The 21,802-nt window shown below is 51.9% G+C and overlaps 1 protein-coding gene across 1 annotated transcript; it reads right to left on the bottom strand.

Moving 5' to 3' along the window:
- Window positions 1-478: 478 nt before the first annotated feature.
- Window positions 479-20,640, bottom strand: Wfdc1 (WAP four-disulfide core domain 1). Its single transcript, XM_038312898.1, has 7 exons — window positions 20,214-20,640; window positions 9,256-9,445; window positions 7,833-7,916; window positions 6,804-6,944; window positions 3,532-3,573; window positions 2,026-2,099; window positions 479-1,032 (listed from the first exon to the last, which is right to left on the bottom strand). Exons 1-6 carry the CDS (start codon window positions 20,331-20,333, stop codon window positions 2,041-2,043), a joined length of 636 nt encoding a protein of 211 aa, XP_038168826.1. The 5' UTR covers window positions 20,334-20,640; the 3' UTR covers window positions 479-1,032; window positions 2,026-2,040.
- Window positions 20,641-21,802: the final 1,162 nt, after the last annotated feature.

The following is a 21,802-nucleotide window of genomic DNA, read 5'->3' as shown; positions in this document are numbered from 1 at the left end:
TCTAGCATGGCACATTTGAGGATATTAAATAGTTAAAGCCGCAACTCGGACTTGAGATGACTCAGTGCTGACACCAAGCCGGACAAGCTCAGTTCGGTCCCCGAGACACGGTGCCAGGGGAGAACCAACTCCATAGGTTGTTTTCTGACCTCCACACACTCACAGACTGTGGGAGGCACAGAGGTCCTTGTTCTTACAGATCAGCACCAGGGGAACCTGGCATATTAAACACCTAGGGCTGTTCTTTCAAAGGAAGGGATGCATAACCTGTTGTCTGCCTGGAAGGGTGGGAGAGGATGTGGTGAAGAGCCTGGTGACCTTTTTGCTATCTGTGTGGCCGAGACCACACCAGATCCTTTCGCAGACTTTGTCTGTGAGCTTGTCAATCTATAGGACCTATCTTTACAGAAGGGGTCACATGCAGTCAATTTATAGGACCTTATCTTTACAGAGGGTGTCACATGAAGTTTACAAAGAGTTTTGATGTAATCACGTCTTTGCTTTATTGTGTACTTGGGATGGAGTTAACTATCGCCAGGAAAGTTTCCACCAAATTGTGCTGTGCTTATGAATGCCTAAAATAAACCGACTCCTGAAGTGTGAGCCAACACCAGCTACGTAGTCATTTGAACTGAACTACCTTCTTGCCTTCAGAGGGTCATGACTCTACCAGCCCTGGTGGTCTCGGAGACCCTCGCAACAGACATGCGCACACCGCTGCGGCTCGGGTCTGATAAAGGAGTTCATTTCTACGGTGTAATGGGCAGATTTATTTTAGGAGCAATCGGGTTGGATATAGGTCTTCACAGTCAAAATCTGCAAAAGTTACCTAGAAGCTGCAGGCTCGTGTGACCAGGGTGCTGAGCAGGGGCTTCCCCCAAGTTGCCACGCCAGGCTGGGCCACACTGGGATTGGGAGTTCCTGGGAGCTCTGGAGTTCTGTCCTGTGGCACTGGGCACGATGTCTAGGGTTGAATTCTTTTCCTGTTTCTGAGGCTTAGCATCTGGAAAGCATAGGAAGGGTCCTCAAAGGCTGTAAAGGAAGCAAAGGGGGAAAGGATACAGATGAATGGATTGTGGGCAGGGCAAAGAATTGTGGGCAGGCCTTTTAAATTTCCATCTGCCCTGGACCCATCAGGAGCGCCAGAAAGATGTGTTTCTGCAAAGATGAAATCCTTAAGGTCCCCATGGTCCCTGATTAGCTACTGACCATACCCATTTTGTAGACAGGCAAACAGGTTTGGAGAGTGGAGATACTCACTTAAGGCTACAGAGTAGGGAGTGTGTTTCAGCACGGCTGTTTTGCTGGGCAGCCCCTATGCAGAGAGCCTCCTTGACATCCCTGTCCCCTCAGCAGCCTGTCAGGGAGGGGTTCCTCACAGCTGAAGTGATGCCCCGTGGGGACCGCCATCTCCACGTCCCTCCACCTGGTGCTGTCGTGTCCTCCAGCCTGCTAGTCCAGGTGGTACCTTCTCACCCCAGCTTTCAATTGTGAGCTCAGTGTCCCCCGGCACACACACCTCAGGTCTCCCTCACACTCGTTGGAGGCAGCTCCTACACCTTGCTAGCCATTCCTGTGCAGCCCCTGGTGTATCTGTGGCCTCCTTGTTGATATACCAGGTGGCTGGTTTAGACTTCCGTTTAACAGAATGTCAACCCCACCTGTGGGATTTATCATTCCCTGTGGTGTCTAGTGGAGGCCGCAGGCTACTGCTGAGCAGTGGGGTTCAGCAGATACCACAACTAATGCTGAGCCGGGGGTGCTGGCACCACAACGGTCAGACAGGTGCTCCCTACAGTACTGTCTTGAAGAGTGGAGGAGAAGACACGATTTGTGGGGCACGGGAGGCACCACTGGCCTAAGCGTGGAGTCGTGAAAGCGGCAGACTAGTAAGGAGGTAACAGTTAGGTTTGGGTTCTGCTCTGACCTACTGGGATTTGGAGAGATTGTGACATTCTGATGTCGCCCTCTTGTGGCCAACATGGGGAGGATGGCTGTCCAAGCCACCAGCTCACCTCCTCTTACCTGCCAGTCTTTGCTTTATTGAAAGTGCCTCTGCTGCCCCTTTCCAGGTTCTGCCACATTCTTGGAGTCCCCTTCTGCAACAAGAACACAGCTGTCAGGGCAGATGTTCTGCTTAAATTCTCACCTCGGGCCCCTTGTGGGCACCAGAGGTAGCGCAGATGGATGGATGCCTTGGCTCAGCAAGGCAGGCTGCAAGCTCTCCTCTTGCCTCAGCAGGGCCCCTGCCTGCATTTCTTTGTTCCATCTTTAGTATCCCGGGGACTGAGCCCAAGGCCTCAAACCCGCTAGGTGCTGCACCTTTGAGCCTTGTCCTTGGCCCTCCTGCCTACCCAATTCCTCAGCTCACTCATCACACCCTGCAGCCACGGGGACAGCCACACCTACCCCTGATCACCACACATCCTCCCACTGCCAATGCCTCCAACTCCATAGGCTGAGCTTCCTAGATCCCTCCTTAGGAAGCTCTTCCGGTCTAAAGGGGCCTCGTGGTATCTGGCATGTGACATATGGAATCTTTATCACGTGAAGTAACCACATAAGTTTTATGAGTATTTGAATTTCCTGCCTGAGCTACTCTGTGACGGGAACTGGGTTCATTGTGTTGGCAGATGGAGTCACAGCCTCCAGCCCTGAGTGGTGAGCAGTGACTGGGAAAGACACGCTGTATGGATGGATTGATGGTGGACAGGTAGATGAGTGGATAGGCGAGTGGTGGATTCATGGAGGAGTGAGTGGGCAGGTAGATGGATGAATGATGGATGATGAAAGACAGACAGACAGATAGACAGATGAATGGATAGATAGATAAAAGAATGGATAAATAGAGCTGGGAACGGCTCAGAGGATAAGAGCACTGACTGCTCTTGCAGAGGTCCTAAGTTCAATTCCCAGCAATCACATGGTGGCTCACAACCATCTGTAATGAGATCTTGTGCCCTCTTCTGGCCTGCAGGCATACACGCAGACAGAACACTGTATAGGTGATAAATAAATCTTTTTAAAAAATGGATAGGTAGGGTAGATGGGTAGAAGAGAGGATGGACAGAGGGATGGGTGAATGCGTAGATGTGTGGATGAGAAGGGAAGATCAGAGAAAGGGATGCAAGAAAGAATGGAAAGATGGATGAAGAGATGGATGGATGGATGGATGGATGGATGGATGGGTGGGTGGACGAATGAGTGGGTGTATGTATGAATTCTCATATACATGAACAAGGATGGATGAAAGATCATCTCTTCCAATTCCCTGAGTGAGGGTAGGAGAGACATAACTGTGCCCATCCCCAGATTTCGACCCTAGGTTAAAGACATGGTTGCCCTGAACCCCTCTCTGGCTCACATCTGTCCTGCCCAACATCGTAATAACAGGGCTCGGCTTTATTTCTCAAACCTAATTGCCATTTTGTTCTCTAGCTCAGCCCTGGACTTTGATATCTCCGTTGCCTCTTAAATGCTTGCCTCCCTTCCTGTGTCTTCTGCAGAGAAAGAGTGCCTTCTCCCTCTTACCTGGGTATTGCTTGTGAAGCTTCTGCCGCAGGATCCGCCCCTCTGGGAAACAAGCGGGAAGAGAAAGTTTTCAGGCGCTTGCTTGGGAGGCTGTGCTAGTCAGTTTCCGGTTACAGCATTGCACAGATATTTTGACATTATTTCAAGGGTCAAAGGGGACCTGAGACCAAAAATACTCTCCTGACTGACCCTAGGAAGTGGTCAAGAGCCTGAAATTTAGCGTGCGTGCATTCAGGTGTGTGTGTGTGTGTGTGTGTGTGTGTGTGTGTGTGTGTGTGAGCTTGGAAGCCATAGAACACTGGGTGTCCCACTTAACCATTTTCTACCTTATTCTTTTGAGGCAGGGTCTTTCATTGACCCTGGAGCTAGGCTGGCAATCAGCAATCTCTCTGATTCTGCCTGACCCACCAGCTGTGTGGGATTTCACACCTGGCCAAACTCAGCTTTTTTTTTTTCAGCTCCTCATACTTGCTCAGCAAGGACTCTTACACACTGAGCCATTTACCTAGCCCCAGCAATTAATTCTCAGATGGCCCAAGAAATCACACATGTCCATTTCTATTGAGGAAAAGGGAGGGGAAGAAAAATGTTTTAACAGTGCTGTGTGGGGGCCGAAAAATGCAGGCCCATTTCCACCTTGTCTGACTGTCAAGAGAGTTTGGAGATGGACAGGCGTAGTTGCACGGCCTGACTCAGGAGGTGATTGCTTTTGAAATTTAAATAGCTCATTCTAGTAAGTCTGTGCCATCCTAACAGGTGGTCAGGATATGCAAACATATGTCTGCTCCTTCTTTAGTAACTATGAGGTCACCTAGGGAACCGTGGTCTTCAGAATACGTGACCTAGAGCACCTTCCCTGCCTAGACAACAGAATGCTGATGATTCAGTATCTCAGAGTGATAAAGCCATTGACTGTGTGAGTTTTCCTTTTGTATCACGTTGATAAAGTCTTTTGCTACCTTGTTCCCCTCCACCCCTTTACGTTGGGTATAAAAGCCGTGGGAAAATAAACGCAGGGGAATTTCAGGATATCAGTCACTGGAATGCCCTCCCGACACATTCTATGTTTTCTGTCTTATTATTTTTAAGTGTCTTCATTAAGTGCTTTACTTATATTTCTTCAGTTCCCACGTTCCTACCCTGGTAAGAAGTATTTTTGTCGAGGCCAGTGCTGGGCCTGGAGATGGTCCCAGTAATGTTCCTGCAGCGTTTTTGTAAGTCTGAGATTACTCTGAATATGCAGTTTAAAAAACTTGTTTGTTTTTAAAACCGTATCTCTCGGTTACTGTGGCATATGTCTTCTTCTATCTGCTGGGAATTTTGCCCTAAAGGAAAGTGAGGGACTTTAAGATGACTCCAAACTCCGATATAATTACCACCAATTATTCCTAAGTGACAGCCCTGCAGTCAAAGCTGGGAGAATTTGCTTCCACTTGGGAGGCTGGAGGTGCTCCTGGGAGCGGGGCACACGCAGCACACGTGGGCATGTGCAGGTGCAAGCACACACAGGTGCTCGCTCAGGTCTATACATGCCCTTTGCAGCTGGCAGGGCAGGTTCCCCGACCTGATTCCTCCCTCTTACTGTGCCCAGGCTGTAGGTGGCATACACTCACTGAGCTTCAGAATCTGCCCCTGCAGTGCCTACTGCATCACCCCAAGCTCCACTTTACAGTTAGAAAAACCGAGGCTGTGAAAGTCTATGGTGACAGAGCAAAGCCACCCAGGAAAGAAGAAGCAGGCTGCAGATGTTTCCCACATTCTGAGTCTGCACTCTTGCTTCCCTTGTCCTTCTTTCTCAGGCTTGGACATTGCTGGTGTGGTCTTGTTGGACGGCCTGCTCTCTCTGCTCAGCTTCCCCCAGGACATGGGTTCCTTTGGACTTGGTTCAGACTCCCTAGAACTGGTCTGAACCGGTTTGATTTACACCAGTCTTAGAAACTATAGAATCAAATGAGCAAGATCAGCGGACTACAAGGACCTTTCTGGGGCTGGGATGCAGCTCAGTTTGAAGAGTTGCTGCCTCGCTACACAAAGCCCTTTGCTCCATCCCCTTGTGCATAACCCAGCACAGCCATGTGTGGTATCAGCCTATAATCCCAGTGCATCAGGGTAGAAGAATCAGAAACATAAGGCCATCCTTAGCTATAGTAAGTTGAGAGTCTGGTTCAGCCTGGGCTACATGAGACCTTGTTAGAAGAGGCAGGGATTGGGGCTTCCAATATATGAAGCATCCTTAGGCCAGCTGGGGCCTCTCAGGGAGGGCATCCCTCTATCCCGCAGCCCCTGACAGCTGCCTGCCTTCTATGTCTACAGGTCCACCCCGACTACTCCCCTCCCTGTGGCCTGGTATCCAGGAATTGGCAGCCATAAACAGGAAGATTTGTGGAGCCACAATGGTCATCATGTGTGGGTTAGCCTGGGTGCTCCCTACAGAACCCCAACTTGCAGCTTGATCACCCTGCTCTCAGCCTATTCCACACCGACTGGAGCCTGTGCTTCCACTGCTTCATCCACGACTTCAGCGACAGATGTGCACTGATGACCGTCTGCCATCCGAGAAACAAGGATTCTCAGACAATTCAGGTTCTAGGAGGTTTGGGCCACGTAGATGGCTCAGCAGGTAAAGGTGCCTGCTCTGTGCCCAAGCTTGTTGGCCTGAATGTGAGTCCCAGAACCCACATAAGGGTAGAGGGTGAGCCTGGACTCCTCAAGGTTCTCACAGGCAACATGTGTGGCATGCGCCTTCTCTGCTCTGCCCTGCGTGCACACACACATACACAATAATAATAGATTTTAAACCTTCAAATTCTGTGGGGTTAAAGACAAATCTAGAGATGGGAACACAAGATCCAGTGTTCCCCAACAGCTGGCTCCATTCCCAGAACTCTGCACGTATGTTCTGGTCTGCTCCCTCTGTGTCCTGCTCCTCCTGTAACTCCAGCTCTGAGTCAGATACCTGGGTGGCCTTGTGGGGGGTCTGTCTCTTTATTTCTCTGAGCCTCAGTTTCCTCCCCTGCAATGGGAACCACTTCATGTTGACACGGGACCAGACTCTGAGCCAGCCTGAGGTGACAGGCAGTGGGCTGGTACGGGCCAGGGCAGACTGGGGCGGTGCCAGGACAGACTGGGGCGGGGTCAGGGAAGACTGGGGCAGAGCCAGGGAAGACTGGGGCGTGGGGGGGGGGGCGGTGGGAGAGCAAGACAGACTGGGGCGGGGCCAGGGCAGACTACAGCAGGGCCAGAGCAGAGTTCGGAGCAGCATCCCCTCTTACCTGCTTGTTGGCGCTGCTTGACGCACTGCCCATGGTTAGGTATGCCCTTGGCTGGGTCCCCTGGGCGCAGGATGTGGCACTCATAGCCTGAGGGACAGAGTAGTGGCTCTGCCCCATCCTCGGTGGTGCTGCAAGCCTCTGCTGTGGAGGGACACAGGCCAGGTCTCAGATGGAAGACCTGGGGAGCAGACAGTGCACCCCATCTAAAAAGGCCAATTTCTAGCCCCACCCAGATACCAAGCCATATGTGTGTCTCTCACACAGTGCACACATGGACACTCAGACTCCGGGACATATTTGTACATACACGTGCACCCAGAGAGACCACCTCCCACCTGCTTCCAGACTCTAAGCGGCATCTATGCCTTGCATACAGACACTCTGAGAGAGCACTTCCCACCAGCACCCAGTGCACACGTACACAGTCACAGTATCCTAAACACACCATCACCCAAAGAACCACATGTGAATACATGTACACAGCATACCCTGAAACATGCACACACAGCTAGTCACCCGTGTACACACAACACACCCCAATCAACACATATATACATGCTTTTTCACATATGTGCTTATACACACACACACACGCATTCAACCACATCCACAAGACCAGGTGTAGCACGCCCTGATGGACATGGTCCACATGAGGGTGTGCAAAGCCACAGGTACAGCTGTGTGCACACATGTACAGCCTGACCTCTGCAAACCCCTGGGCCTCAGGCCTGTGTGTGGTTCCTTTAAGAAATCGCCTTCCATGCCCCATCCACATAAGGATTCATTCTTCATAGGTGACAATGAGACCCTTTGAGACTTTAGGGGTCCCGGATCCCCTTTCTCGTTCTCTGCTGAGATGGAGGCTCACCATCGTGGAGTCGTGGAGGCCCTGGCTGGTTTTTTTTTTTTTTTTTTTTTTTTTACCCAGGCCACAGAAACCAGGCTGGGACCCCAGCCAGCATCCCTGTGACCCATGGAAGCCCAATGAGAAGGAGAGCTGGCTCTGACTTGGGGACCCATGGCAGGTACCTTGTAACACCTCCTCAGGACCATCCAGCAGCCAGCCGTTGCCACCAAGCCATCGGGGTTTGGGCTGCACCAGCCAATCTAGAACTGAGAGAAAACCCGGTGAGATGGAGGGCTTCCTGCAGCAGTTCAACGTGACCAGCCCTGAGGGAGGGGCATCTCACCTCATCGAAGAGGTGAGATTGGCTCCAGCACACCGCCCTGGTGGGCATGCTACAGACCTCCAGCATCTAGACCACTGTCACCCTCCTGCTCCCCAATCCCTCAGCCAAGTGCTAAGGCTGAGAGACCTGGGTCAGATGTCATTGTTGTCGTTATCGCTAACTGACATAGCCACCCCTGCTGACGGGAAATGAATGAATGACTCCATGTTCACGGAGTGCCTTGCATGGGTCCAGAGACCACAGTACTGGGATATGGGAAGAGGTAGAGTAGACCGCCCTCTGCCCTGTGGGGCTGACTCCAAGTGGAGGACACTAGGTACAAAAAACAGTAAACCCAGACACCTGCAGCCTGTAACAGTGGGAAGGAGGGGAGGACCTGCTGGGGGAGGGGCTACCGGCAAGGGAGCACGCTCGCAGAGGAGGATCCCAGAGCTGTGAGGAAGTGAACCTTGTAGGTGTCCGGGAAAAATGTTAGGGGCATCCAGGTGTCAGATCAGGGTTCCACCTGTGCATGGAAGAGCTGCCTGGGGATAACTAGGAGAGCTGCCCAGCTGGGGACATAGGGCACTGGCCAGGGAATTTAAAGGAAAGGATCAGGATTTTATTACTGTTATCTTTTGAGACAGAGCCTCACGTGGCTCAGGCAGGCTCTGAACTCCTGAGAACAAGCTTGAACTTCTGATCCTTCTGCCTCCACCTCCTTGAGTGCTGGGATTACAAGTGTGTACCACCACACCTAGTTTATACAGTGGTGGGAATCGAACCCAGGGCTTTATGCTTGCTAGGGTTACCAACGGGGCTATATTCTCACTCTGGATATAAAGATGTAAGTGCATCTAGAATGTTTATTTTTTTGGGAGGGTGTATGTGCATGTGGAGGTGGTGAGCGTGTTCTCTCCTTTCGCTGTGTGTGTTCCAGGGATTGAACTCAGGTCATCAGGCTTGGTTGCAAGTGCCCTAACCCCTTTATCCCAAACTCTCTTACAGGTTGAGCCATCCCACAGACTGGACCCCTATTTAAAGGGTGGAATCTCATAGTGGTGACATTATCCCTGGAATGTGTATATTCCATGCTGGGGGCTCCACGCATGCAGGTGAGGCAGTTGCACCCCACAGGTACCGCGGAGTTGCAGCTGAAGGCACAGGTGAGCACCCAGGCTGGGCAGCAGGTAGCTCAGTACAAACACAGCCCAGCTCCTTCTCCTCCTCAGCCTGGCACTGGATCCACACGACCCCTAATCCCCTGACCCAGCTCAGCTCACCTGGTGGAGGTGGCACAGCTTCCAGGCAGGCGTAGGCACAGCCATTGTAGCAACAGCGCCTGTGTCTTGGACACTCGGAGTCAGCATGGCAGCGTGTGGCCTGACAGGCACCTGGAGGCAGAGTCTGTGGGGGTGGTGGGCAGCGGTCTGCACGGGGCTGCCGGGGACCTGTTGATGTACCGTCTTCAGCCTGTGGGACATAGCAGAAGGGCATCAACCTAGGCTCTCAGCCCAAGCTTCCTCCCTGGGAAAACAATTATATGGGCAGAAACTGCTGTTGGGGCAGGTAGGTGACTGGAGCAGTTCTGAGGTTGACTTGCTGTTTCTCTGAGTTCCCAAAGAGATGGCTGCAAGAGGGAAGCAAAAAGGACGGGAGGAGGGAAGGAAGGAGCCACGGAAGGAGGGTGTTTTCGGAGCTTATGCTAAAGCAGCAGTCTACATTCTGAGTATGATCCCATGATATAACTCTCATCTGTCTGCCTACATGTGTTTATACATATATGGGTGTACATGTCAATGCATATGCAGATACTAAACCTGTATATTTCTGTATAAACATCTTTTTCTTTACAATTCATCAACATGTCTAGAGCTTTAAGAACTCACGGATCACACACAGAATATAATCCCTAATGTCTTGGATAAATCTCACACGCTACTAACATGGAGGTGGCAATGGCACTGGAGAACATTTGTGTGTTCTCTTTTGTTACACTAACCCAAAGCCAGGCAAAGCAGACGCCTGGAGTGGGGAGCCAGAGAGGCTTAACCATGCTCTGATTCATCCAGTTCTATCCAGTTCTGCTCTGTAGTTTTGGTGACTTCAAGTCTGGGTTCTGGGAGTTAGAGTTCTGCTATGTGCCCCTCCTCCATGTGACGACAACACTGCACCTCTCTCTTTGGGTTTTGTGATGAGACATGCACAGTGCCCAGCGTGACATTTGTCCCTGAATGGAAACTAGTTCCGTGCCACCAGGGGCCACTGCTATAAACTAGCCTTTTGCCCGGAAGACTGCTCTGCATCTATCTTCTGGCTGGATCACCTTCCAGCCCTCAGCATATACATCCTCGTGAAGGTGGCCTTCCTTCACTAGCAGATGTATGGATCTTTCTGGTACAGTCCTTACCCACACACCCCTTCTGTGCTGCCATCTCTGGGGCTGCGAACACCATGCACTACTGCTGATGTCCTGCAGGGGGAGTGTGGTCACAGGGAATAAATGCTGTGTGTGTGTTCCCGCTCCCCCCCACCCCCACCCATTGGCATCAGAACAGGCAGTGGCTTTCAGTTTCCTACCCAAAAGATGGCACGTAGGTGAAACCAAAAGCAGGCAGGGTGGGGTCAGCTAAGATGGGGGTGCTCTGACTATAGCCTGCTTCACCCAGGAAATCTTTCTCTTCTTGCTTGCACAGATTGCTCCTTCAATTTGTGAAAAGTACGGGTCTCAGGAAGGAGCCTGACTCGCAAGTGTGAGTGCCTGAGTTCACTTCCCAGAACCGTTGTAAACATCCAGGCCCACTGCAAAGCGCTGGTATCCCAAGTGCTGGGGGAGGCAGAGATGGGCCAGCCTGGCCTACTTTATGAGTTCCCTGTCTCAAAACACATGAGAGCTGGGCAGTGGTTGTTATTCTTTTGGTCCCCGCCCCTTTCCATGCCCACTCCCAGAGACTCAAAGGAGACCTGTGTGGGCCCTCCAACCCCTGCAGTCTTCGGTCTTCAGCATTCCCATCCCCTCTCTGTCTCCTACCTTTGTACCCTGTCCCCAGATGCTTGGAAACTGCCAGCAGGGGACATAAGCCCTCACCCTCCATTCCACATCCATCATCTACAGGGTTAAGTGAACCAACCCTAATCCTGATCCACCATGACAGCCATGCTGGCCCCTTCAGGGGGTGACTGAGAGTCACCAGGTACTGTCAGCACAGCCACGCTGGTCCCTTTAGGGGGTGACTGAGAGCCACCGGGTACTGTCAGCACAGCCACGCTGGTCCCTTTAGGGGGTGACTGAGAGCCACCGGGTACTGTCAGGGGAGGTGGTGATGGGTTTTCTTCCCAGCAGGTCCTGTGTGCAGGCACTATGGTGCCTGGGGCTCAGCAGTCGGCCTCTTCTCTAACCTCCCTGGCCTCCTGTCTCTCTGGGGGGCAGCCTGAGTAAGGGGTCTGTGGAGAAACAAGTTTTATGTCTGCCACTGCTGTCCCAAGGGAACACAGCCTGTTTCTCACGGTGAAGATAAGCACCTTGTTCTCCTTCCTGACAACAGATGCTCCCTGGGGACTGAGAACTGAGGGGCCCTGAGTAAACAGTTTGGAAGAACACTCCGTGCCCTACAAGGTGTCACTTAGAAAAGCTCTCAACAACGGTACTTCCTGAGATCTGAGAACTCAAAGAAACAGGGTGTACTCTGCAGTCCCTCCCGGTCCCAGATTAAAGGCTTGACAGCCCCAAGGGTCAGGCCAGGACTGGCTCCCAAAGCCCCTCTTCTCCCCCCATCTTCCCTCCCATCTTCCTACTGCACCCTCCCCAGAAGTCCTGGTTGTTCCCTGCCAGCCGTCCACCACCTGCCTGGATGGTCACTGTGTACCCTGCTCACATGCAACACCCTACCCAGTCTTCTGTCACTCTTGGACGTACCTGTGTGCATGCATGTGCATATGTGTGTGCACATGTGTGTATGTATATATGTGTCGGTATCTGTGTGTTTGTCTGGGTGTCTGTTTCTGTGTGTTCCTATCTCAAAGACTAGATAGGGCTAGCCCATGAGTCATATTTCAGAGGCTGCCGTGATGCTACTGGCATCTCTGACTTTCATCCGTCCTGCTCTTTGCATGTGCTGTCTCTTCTCTCTGCTGCTTTCCTGACACCCTTTGCTCATCCTCCGTGTTTGGACCCAGAGCTGGGTCGACCTTTAGGCAGACTCAAGAGGAATGGGACCAAGGCTGACAGAGTTCAGATTAAGGACTCAAATTTAAGAATCAGATCAGTTTGGGATTGAGTCTACAGAAAAAAAAAAAAAAAAAAAAATCACCAATTTGCCCGAGACTCAGTTTTCCTCACTTTTCAATGGGCGTGATAGCAGTAGTTGCTGTGGTTGTGATAAGACCTGGCCTGTGAGGTACCCAGCTCAGCACCCACACTGCTTCACCCAGTTAGTAGTGACCACCGCTGCTTCTACCGCGTTTGACTCTGTGGGTTCGGGAACCTTCCTTCCCATCTGTATAACATTCTGTCAACAACCTACACCATGGCCCTTCATCACTCCCTGCCTCCATCCCGCACATCACTCTCGGGGAGTGATTGGTTGGGCACCCGCAATGCCACAGGCTGAGGCGTGATGCTAGGACGGCTTCTAAAGCCGGCAGGGCTGGAGAGATGGTTCAGTGGTTAGAGCACTGGCTGCTCTTACAGAACAACCAGGGTTCAATTCCTAGCACACACGGCAGCTCACAACTGTCTGTAACTCCAGTTCCAGGGGATACAGCACCCTCTTCTGGCCTCTGTGAGTATTGCATGCACGTGATGCCCAGACAAAACACCCATAGAATAAAATCTTAAACACAGGAAAGAAGGAAAAGAAAAGTGCGTCCCTGGCCCCAGAAGCTCTGGTCCAGCTGGGCACAGAGGACATTCAGAGACAGACCCCCCTCCAAATAGTGTAGTGGGAACGTGACAGCCTCAATGTGGCAGAGTTCTTGGGAAGAGCAGTGGAGGGGCACGTGGCTTCTGCGCCCACACCGCTCTCTGAAAATTGCTGGGTGTGGCCTTATCTCCCTCTCAGATGGGTTCTCTTGCTGGCACCGTCCCACAGTGAAGAAACCGAGGCACATGGTCACCACCCAAGGAAGTACTCAACTCAGGATCTGGGCCATCTGGTTCATGGCTGTGGCCTGAAGCAGTTCCTGACAAGCTCTTACCCCACACCGGGACCTGCAGCATGCCCTGATGAAGTTGTTATTAGCCCACTTTACAGATGGGGAAACAGAGGCTCGGGACTAGAACAGGCACCTTGCTCAAGTCAATGCTGCTCTCCAGAGACAGAGGCAAAGTGGATCACCCTGACTCCTCCAGAGCCTGGCTCTGAGGGTTCTTCATCTCACACACCCCAGCTTCCACTCTTTTGAGGAACAGCCAGTTCAGGACACAGTTAGCCATCTGCCATTCTCATCCAGGTACATTCTAGAAACAGCTCATTCCCAACCCTGCTTGTAGTCATAACCTACCCTTCTTTCCTGCCTATATTGTCATCGGCTAGGAACCAAACAAGAGCACATCAACTCCCTCACAAAAGCCAGAGGCTCAGCCAGAAAGACAGCATCCTTCAGGAGGGAGTTGGCACCTCCGTCTCGTGCTATTCAGCCTTCATCTGTACCCCCACTAGGGACCATATTTTAAGGGTGTCTCCAAACACCTGCCTTGTAGAAACTCTGGGTACCACTCAGCTGTCTCTCAGCTCTACATGCCAAACTCAAGTAGAGTGATTCCCGTAAGCTCTTCAGTAGCTTGGTGGCTATGTTTAACCTGGAGAGAGATTCTAGTACCTATAGAAAACCCTTTATGGTCAGTGTCACCCACAGGAAATGACCCTGCAATGGGCATGAGAGGGAAGAATCAGGAGGTTCAAGCTCAGTGTTCACAAACAGACAGAGGAGGCCGGGTGGATAAGTGATGGGCATCTCAGGCTGGAATATCACACGGGCCTTGGAGCAAGGACAAGAACCAGCCATATCCTCAAACCTGCCATGTGTCATCACATGCAGATCGTGTGCGGAGTGAATCCCCACCACACACACACGGAACTCAGGGCAGGGAACCCACAGAGACAGAGCCCTTGGGCAGCTGCTGGGAGAATGAAAGCAAATGCTCATTGGGTGTGGGTTTCCTTGTGGCGGGAGGGAAGGAAACACCTTAGAAACAGAGAGAACTGGTGACTGCATGGCCCTGTGCGTGTACACAAATACACACACATAGGTGCACATAGAGAGACACACACAGATACACATACAGAGAGACACACACAAATAGGTACACATAAAAAGAGATACACACAGATACACATACAGAGAGACATATGCAAGAGATACATACATAGATACACATACAGAAAGATACACACACAATAGATACACACACAGAAACACACACATAGATTCACATACAGAAAGACACATATGTAGATACACACACAGAGACACATACACACACATAGATACACACACATTCATACACACATAGATATACATACAGAAAGATATACCAAGACACACACATATAGATAGATACACATACAGAGACACACACATAGATTCACATACTGAGAGACACATATGTAGATACACACACAGAGACACACACACATAGATACACATACAGAGATACAAATGCAAGACATACACACATAAATACACACACATTCATACACACATAGATACACATACAGAGAGACACACACATAGATATACACACAGAGACACACACATATACACACATAGAAACACACACACAGACACACACATAGATTCACATACAGAGAGACACATATGTAGATACACACACAGACACATACACACACATAGATACACACACAGACACATACACACACATAGATACACACAGAGACATGCATACACACAGATACACACACAGAGACACGCATACACACACAAACATAGATATATAGCAGACATAGACACACACACATAGATACACACACTGACATACACATATAGATATGAATCCAGACAAACACAAGACACACACACAGACACACCCCAAGGGTTTGTCTTGGGCCATGGATGAAGCTTAGTTGGTAGTGTGCTCGCCTAGCACGCTTAAACACCAGGGTTCAATCCCGGCCCTGAGTGAACTGGATGTGGTGCACATGCCTGCAACCCCAGCACTCAGGAGGTGGAGACAGGAAGATGAGAAATTTAAGGTCATACTCAGTGACATAAGGAGTTTAAGTCCAGCTTGGGCAATGTGCAATCCTGTTTCAAAAAACTAAAAAGTAAAAATAAAAGAATGCCTTATGCTATACAAGGTACAACTCAACTTAGACATTTTTAAAGAATATGAATAAAAAGAAATACGTGTTGTGGTCGGGGCTCATGAGAAAACAGAAGTCCGCACAGATAAGTGACGTGTGGAAGGGATGGTATGCAGACTGCCCTCGACCCTCCAGTTCTGGGCTGTTTGGAGGGTAAATATCAGTACTGCCCCATTAGAGAGAAGTGTGGATGGAGTGACCTCCATCTAGGGAGCTGGCACCCTACCTGCAAATCTGCTCTCACCCCACTTCTCCCCTACACTCTCCACCCCTTCATTCCATAAGAGAGCTTTGCCCTTCTTTGGAATGTTCTAGAGACTTCATAGCTAGACCAATAAAAATGTCTTCCAGGTCTGGTTTGCATGGTGGAGGAAGAAAGCCAACTTTCCTTGGAGCCCGACTTGCCCTTTCTCTGGAATTTGGACGTCAGAGATCTAAAAATAAGCATCTCCCTGGCCTGTGTGCTGGAGCTCAGAATGAGGATGCCCTGGGCCTCCACAGCAGGCCGTGGGGCTCTTTCCAGAAGGGTGCTCCGAAGACTTCAACTGGAGCGGAGTCGCTGTCAGCTGCACACATGATGCCCCTCTAGAACTTTCCGTGCCTTCCTTCATGCTCTGGGTGACATGAACACCCAAGCCTATATGCTTGGGGCTCTCAGTTGGCTCTGAGGAATTCTGGGCTGGACCCTAAGACCCTGCCCATCTTCACTTGGCCCGGTTCCAGCTTGGGCGGAGTCTCCCCTGATACCAAGTAAGCCAGACCCACCCTAGGAGCAACCCCCCTGCTTCCTTTGTCTTCTGCAAAAGCAGCTAATGAAAAGATAAACAAATCTCACTGATAAGAGCAACGGAGCAAAGACAGCAGGCAAGACACCCTGAAAGCAAGCGCGGAGCTGGGCGGTCTCTGGGGAAGGGGACAAAGACGGTCCCTGCCTACAGTCCCAGCTGTCACAGCCCAAAGTACTGTCATAGGTTTCACACATACAGAGACAGCACAATACATGTGTAAACATACATACATGCATATGTGCAATATATGTTTACACATGTATGCAAGCTTTCACTCATAATATCTACACATACATCCCTGCATATACACTCAAACGAATACACACACAGATATAGGCATGAGTGTGTGTGTGTATGCACACGCAAAGTGGTGCGAAGCACAGACAAAGGCCTGGTCTTTTTAGTTTTTATTTTTATATGTGTGTGGGTATTTTACCTACGTGTATGTCTGTAACCCATGTATGACTTGAACCCAGATCCTCTGGAAGAGCACCCGGTGCTCTTAACCTTTGAGTCATCTCTCCCGCCCCAACTCTGGCCTTTTCTTGAACCCACAAGGCACCTGTTGCTGATTTCCCCACTGCAGACACAGACACTGAAGCTCCCGTAGATGACAGTCCTAGGGAACTTGCTCTGTAGACCAGCCAGGCCTCAAACTCAGAAATCCATCTGCCTCTGCTTCCTGAGTTCCAGGATTAAAGGTGTGAGCCACCCCTACCCGGCATACCTAGGTTTTCTTTAGGGCTTCACATGAGAAGACAGGGTTAGTGTTCCTGTCTGTCCCCTACTGGGAGTCACTCAGGAAATGAAAAGCCTTGCTCTAGAAAAAAATTCAGTCTCCAGACACAAGCTACTCCACTGAACAACATGCTTACAGGTGGGATGACCCAGGGAGGGGGACATAGGTAGACATGACAGACAGGTTTAATGACCATCTCACCCTCATGGCCTGGGCTGTTCACCCTAGTGTGGCTGACTCCAGGCCATGAGGAGAGGAGAAATAAACAGTATAACCTCATTGTGCCCACGAGTCCACATATGCATAAATCTCAGTGCCAGTGAGAAAGACAAAACAGCCACGCCTTCCGAGGGCTGTAAATCAGATGAGCTGCCCCCACCCATCTGTGAGCGAGCGAGTGGGCACTCCGGTACTATAACAAAACACCTGAGCAAGTCAACAGGAAGGAAAGCAGGAAAGGTTCGCCTGGGCTCAGGGTTTCTGAGGTCTCACTCTGAACGCTGTCTCGTTGTTTGCCCAGAGAAGCAGACCTAACAGAAAGGGAGTGGAGAGTCAGGAAGTGGGGAGACTGACAGCTGAGAGGAAGGGCAGGGACAGGTTAAACCTTCAAATTCATGTCCCCAGGGAGCTCCTTCCTCCACCAGGCCCCACCCTCTCAAGTTCTCAGGACATCCTGCATCCTGACTCTCCAGCCGGTATATGCCCATTAGGGGACTGATCCACTAACCCATCCAGTCCTCAGGCTTTGACCTGCCAATGAGCCTTTAGAGAACATTCTAGACCAGACTGTAATGAATTCTCTGTTGTAGATGTACTGGAGTTAACAATTAACTGCGACCCTGTTCTCAATAAAAGTAGTCCCCTTAGGCTAAGTCTGCTCCAGATGCCTGCAGCTGGAGTCCCAAGGTCTGACCAGCCCACCGTCATCAAGGAACCAGCACCGAGCAGCAGGAGGGGAGCAAGGCTATGGGTGCATCTTGTCTCTAAGCACATGCGGACTGCATCTCTCCTGGTTACTCTCGGGCTAAAGGATGGCCTGAGACCAAGAGAGGGGGCAGCGAGTGGCCCAAGTCAGCACAGCTCCTCGATGGGTCTGTGCAAAAGGACTTCTAAGCCTAGCCTCTGAGCCACAGCCTGGCCTTCCCCGGGGTGTGTTCTCTCCTACCCCCCCTCCCCACTTTCTTTCGCTCTGTCCCCTATGCCTGTCTGGGCAGCAGGGAGGGGCTGATGTCTGTGGATAATGCAAAGCCTAGGGATTGTGTCCTAGGGGAGCACGAGATACAAAGAGCCGAGTCTGGAAAAGGTAGAAAAGCATCTTTCCTTGCAGCTCGCCCCTCCCTCCGGCCCTCCTCCCAGTCCAGCCCCTTCTAGACGGCCTCTGGCCTCTGAGCTTCAGGTCATGCCGAGCCTTCCAGGAATTCCCCCCCTTCCTCCTAGGGTTTTTTTTTTTTTTTTTTTTTCTCGAGACAGGTTTTCTCTGTGTAGTCCTGGCCATCTTGAAAATCTCCTTACAGACCAGGCTGGCCTTGAACTCAAAGATCCACCTTCCTCCTGAGTGCTGGGATTAAAGATGTGTGCCACCATGCCCAGCTCCCTCCTAATTCTTAATCATTCCTCAAACTCCCTTCAGGATAGCCGCCTTTTCCAGGAAGCCTTTGGAAGTTACGTGTCTCATATGAATGTCATCTCCAATTCTTTCACTCTCTGACTCCCCTCCTGTGACTTCCTGACTCGTGTCAGAAACATCCAGTTCAGTAGGGATTAGTATCCCAGCCCCATGCTTCTTGACCTGGCAAACTCATATTTCCCCGTCAAAGTCCCTCGTCCTATGTCTCCAACCCTAGAAGGCCCTTCCTGTTGCGCCTGGGCAGAGCTGAACAAGCTCCCTTTCTGTCCCCGTAGCACTTGTTTCATGGCATGCACAAGAATGTCCCAGGTGCCAACTTGAAGGCAGGAACCAGGCAAGGAGTCCAGCAGCCCCAGGCCCCGGAGCCTGCATCCCTCCCAGGAGGCAAGCATTGGTACTTCACCATCCTTTGATTTAAAGCCTGTGAGACGCACCAAGCATTCTGAGTCCTGGGAGCTTTCTCCACACCAAGCCGCACATCTGCCCAGGTGTGTGAAGTGTCACCACAGGTACTCTGTCCCCTCGACCTGTGCTCCTTTGGAAGGTGCCCACCTTACGCCCACCCTGGCCCTTTCCTCATTATCTGTCTCCTCGATGCTCAAAAGCTCACACACCCCAGGGCTTCCTTCCTCCCATTGATGCTCCACTGCCCACCCTGCTGCGCAGACACCCCAGGCAGGCGCTGGCAGACAAGTCCCCCACCCAGGACAGTGCCTGCCAAACAGTGGCCCTCAAAACACCAGCACCAGAGTTAGGGAGATGCCTCTGTGGATACTGCACCCGCCATGCAAGCGTGGGGCCGGAGTTGAAATCTCCAGAATGCCTGTAAAAGCTAGCGGGAGTGGTGGACACTTGTAACCCAGGGGCTCGGGAGGCAGGCAGGATGCCCAGGCCAAGCTGGCTTGCTAGACTAGCCCACCTGGCTGGGTTCAGGGAAAGACTTAGTAAACTAAATGGAGTGATCGAAGTCAAGCAACTGACACCAGCTGCCAGTCTCCACAGGCACTTGCACACACATGTCTGTGTACACACATGTGTTGCGCACACCTGTAAGCACACATGCATGCATGCCACACACAACATCAATAACAACAAAATCTCCTATTTGCCGAGAGGAATGCATCACTCTGTCTTTTGCAGAGGAGATCGTTGGGGTCCAGAGAGGTCAAACATCTTGCCTGAAGTCACACAGCCAAAGACAAGCCCTGTCTTAGACCCAGCCATAGCCCGCCGTGCCTGCTTCTCATTGGCTTTCTTCTCAGAACCTTCCTAAAGACTGCTGTCATTTGTCCCCAGGTAGTCTGCTTCCCCCTCAAGGGGAGAGCTGGCCTCTTCATTGGTACCAACAGGTTGCCATCTAGAGCTTGGCTGGCATACTTTCCACTAAGTGGTTCCTTGCTTGAGAAGACACCACAGCCAGGCTTCAGGCACTGGGGGTGGGTGGGTGTGTTGGGGTGGGAGGACACTAAATGCTCAGTTTGTCCTCAGACTCTTACTAGACTCTGCTTTCCAGGAAGAAGGATGCTTCAGTTAAGTTTCAAAAAGCCAAGTCTCCCTGTGGGGCAGACATGTCTCTTCCTCACTGCTGGCAGGAGAATGTCCTCGGGAGGGCACTGAGTCCCCTCTGCCCACCATCCACTGCAGCTCAGATTGAAGACTCCCACCCTGCTGAGAAACCACAGCATCTGAGGACCTGTGCCCCTTGGGTCACCTCCCACCCACTGAGGCCCCCCCATCCCTCCTCCGACATCCCGGCACTTACGTGAGACTTCTCGACCACCCTGGAGGGCAGCAACGCCTCCCAGGTGTCCTGCACAGAGCTGGTGCCCAGTAGCAGCAGGAAGCCCAGAGCCCAAAGGGTCTTCTGGCCCCAGCAGCCCATCCTGAGGCTGGTGGCAGGGTTTCCTTCAGCACGAGTGACCTCCGCAGGCCCGGGAGAGGAGGTAAAAGGGGTTAACGGGGAGGAGGGACGCTGGCCTGGGTGGGGCCTGAGAGCGGGACCAAAGGACTTTGCCTGCTTCAGGCTTGGTCCTGGGCACAGGGTCCCTGGGATCCTGTGTCTTCACCCAGCACCTGCGCCCTGGGCGATGGCTAGTCCTCCGGTTATTTTTAGCCCACCCCGTAACTCCGGTGATGAGGGTGGCTGCAAGCTGGACAGCTCAGCACGAATGGCTGGGCAGAGGGAGGAGGGGGCACCGGCAGAGACGTGGCCGGGAGGGGCCTGCCACTCCTCTCTAACCAGCAAGCTGTTGTTGCCTCGGGCTGGGCTGGGTTGGGCTGGGCTGCTGGCTGTGGCTGCTTTCAGCACTGCTGGTGACTGTCCACTCCACAAACTGCTTTTGGGGGTGCTTCAGGAAGAAGACAGGGAACCCCAGGAGTCTGTGACCCTGGTATGGGGAGGCAGATTAGGGGTTCTTATCTCTGGGTTCCTGCTCTGGCGTGACCATGCATGGATGCAGGGAACCAATCACAGCGTTAGCCCATCACCAACATGCCTGCCTGTGTATGCAGAGGTGGATGCGGTTTGGATGCCCATTTCTCAGAAGAGGACATAGAGGTAGAAGAAGGTTCCATGCTTGCTCTGACATCAGGCAACACTGTGGGGTGAAGGTGGCCCAGAGGACCACCTGAGGGACTCTCCTGAAGAAGGTGGAATCAGCCCTCCATGCAGTCCCAGAGGCACATGCAGGGGGTAGGGATACAAGCCTCAGCTCTGTCACCTATGAGAGGACTCTGGGGCACAGCCTGTGACGCAGGGTGGCACCGGCAGAGTGGGTGCCCATGAAGGTGGGTCCATCCTCCCACCCACCACCGTAAGCACCTGGGACCTAGGGCTCTTAAAGCAGCTCCCAACCCCCATTTCCCTTCTCCACATGTGCCTACACTACATTCTTGGACAGCAGGCTCTTGGCCCAGTTCCTGGGTCTCTCCATGGGTGGCCTGGCTTCTGCCTAAACTGGGATGATGCTCTTGGACACCCTCCTGACCTCCCTCCATCTTAACTGTGCCAGGTTTCCTAGTTCCCCACCGGGAAGGCTTTTCCTCCCAGTACGCCCCTATCACACACAGCACTCCCTCTGGTCCCACAGGCCCCTCCGGCAGGACCTGCGTTTCCAGTGTGGCTCCTGATAGGGTCTCTCCTATGCCACCATCACTGGAAACATCTGTACTGACTGGAGGGCTGACCCTGTGTCCTCTGAACTCGACAGCCAGCTCCACCGGGTGGGTTTTCCCTGTTCTTCTTGTTGGCCTCTTTGGTCACTCTGGAGTCACAGATCTGATACATCAGACTGTGCCCACGAGCAGTAGATGAATACTGCTGACCCTGCTGTGCCTGACGCAGGTGCTGCT

This window comes from Arvicola amphibius, chromosome 15 (assembly GCF_903992535.2).
Source record: "Arvicola amphibius chromosome 15, mArvAmp1.2, whole genome shotgun sequence".
Classification (NCBI taxonomy): Eukaryota; Metazoa; Chordata; class Mammalia; order Rodentia; family Cricetidae; genus Arvicola; species Arvicola amphibius.
The sequence above is the reverse complement of the archived record's forward strand: the minus strand, read 5'-3'. Positions and strand labels throughout refer to the sequence as shown.

Excerpts from the sequence above, each read along its gene's own strand:
- Wfdc1 (XM_038312898.1), bottom strand. The coding sequence starts at position 20,333 with ATGGGCTGCTGGGGCCAGAAGACCCTTTGGGCTCTGGGCTTCCTGCTG. Across the intron at positions 9,446-20,213 it reads GGGTGGTCGAGAAGTCTCAC|GCTGAAGACGGTACATCAAC; the intron begins GTAAGTGCCGGG and ends TATGTCCCACAG. Across the intron at positions 3,574-6,803 it reads CAAGCAGCGCCAACAAGCAG|AGGGGCGGATCCTGCGGCAG; the intron begins GTAAGAGGGGAT and ends CTTGTTTCCCAG.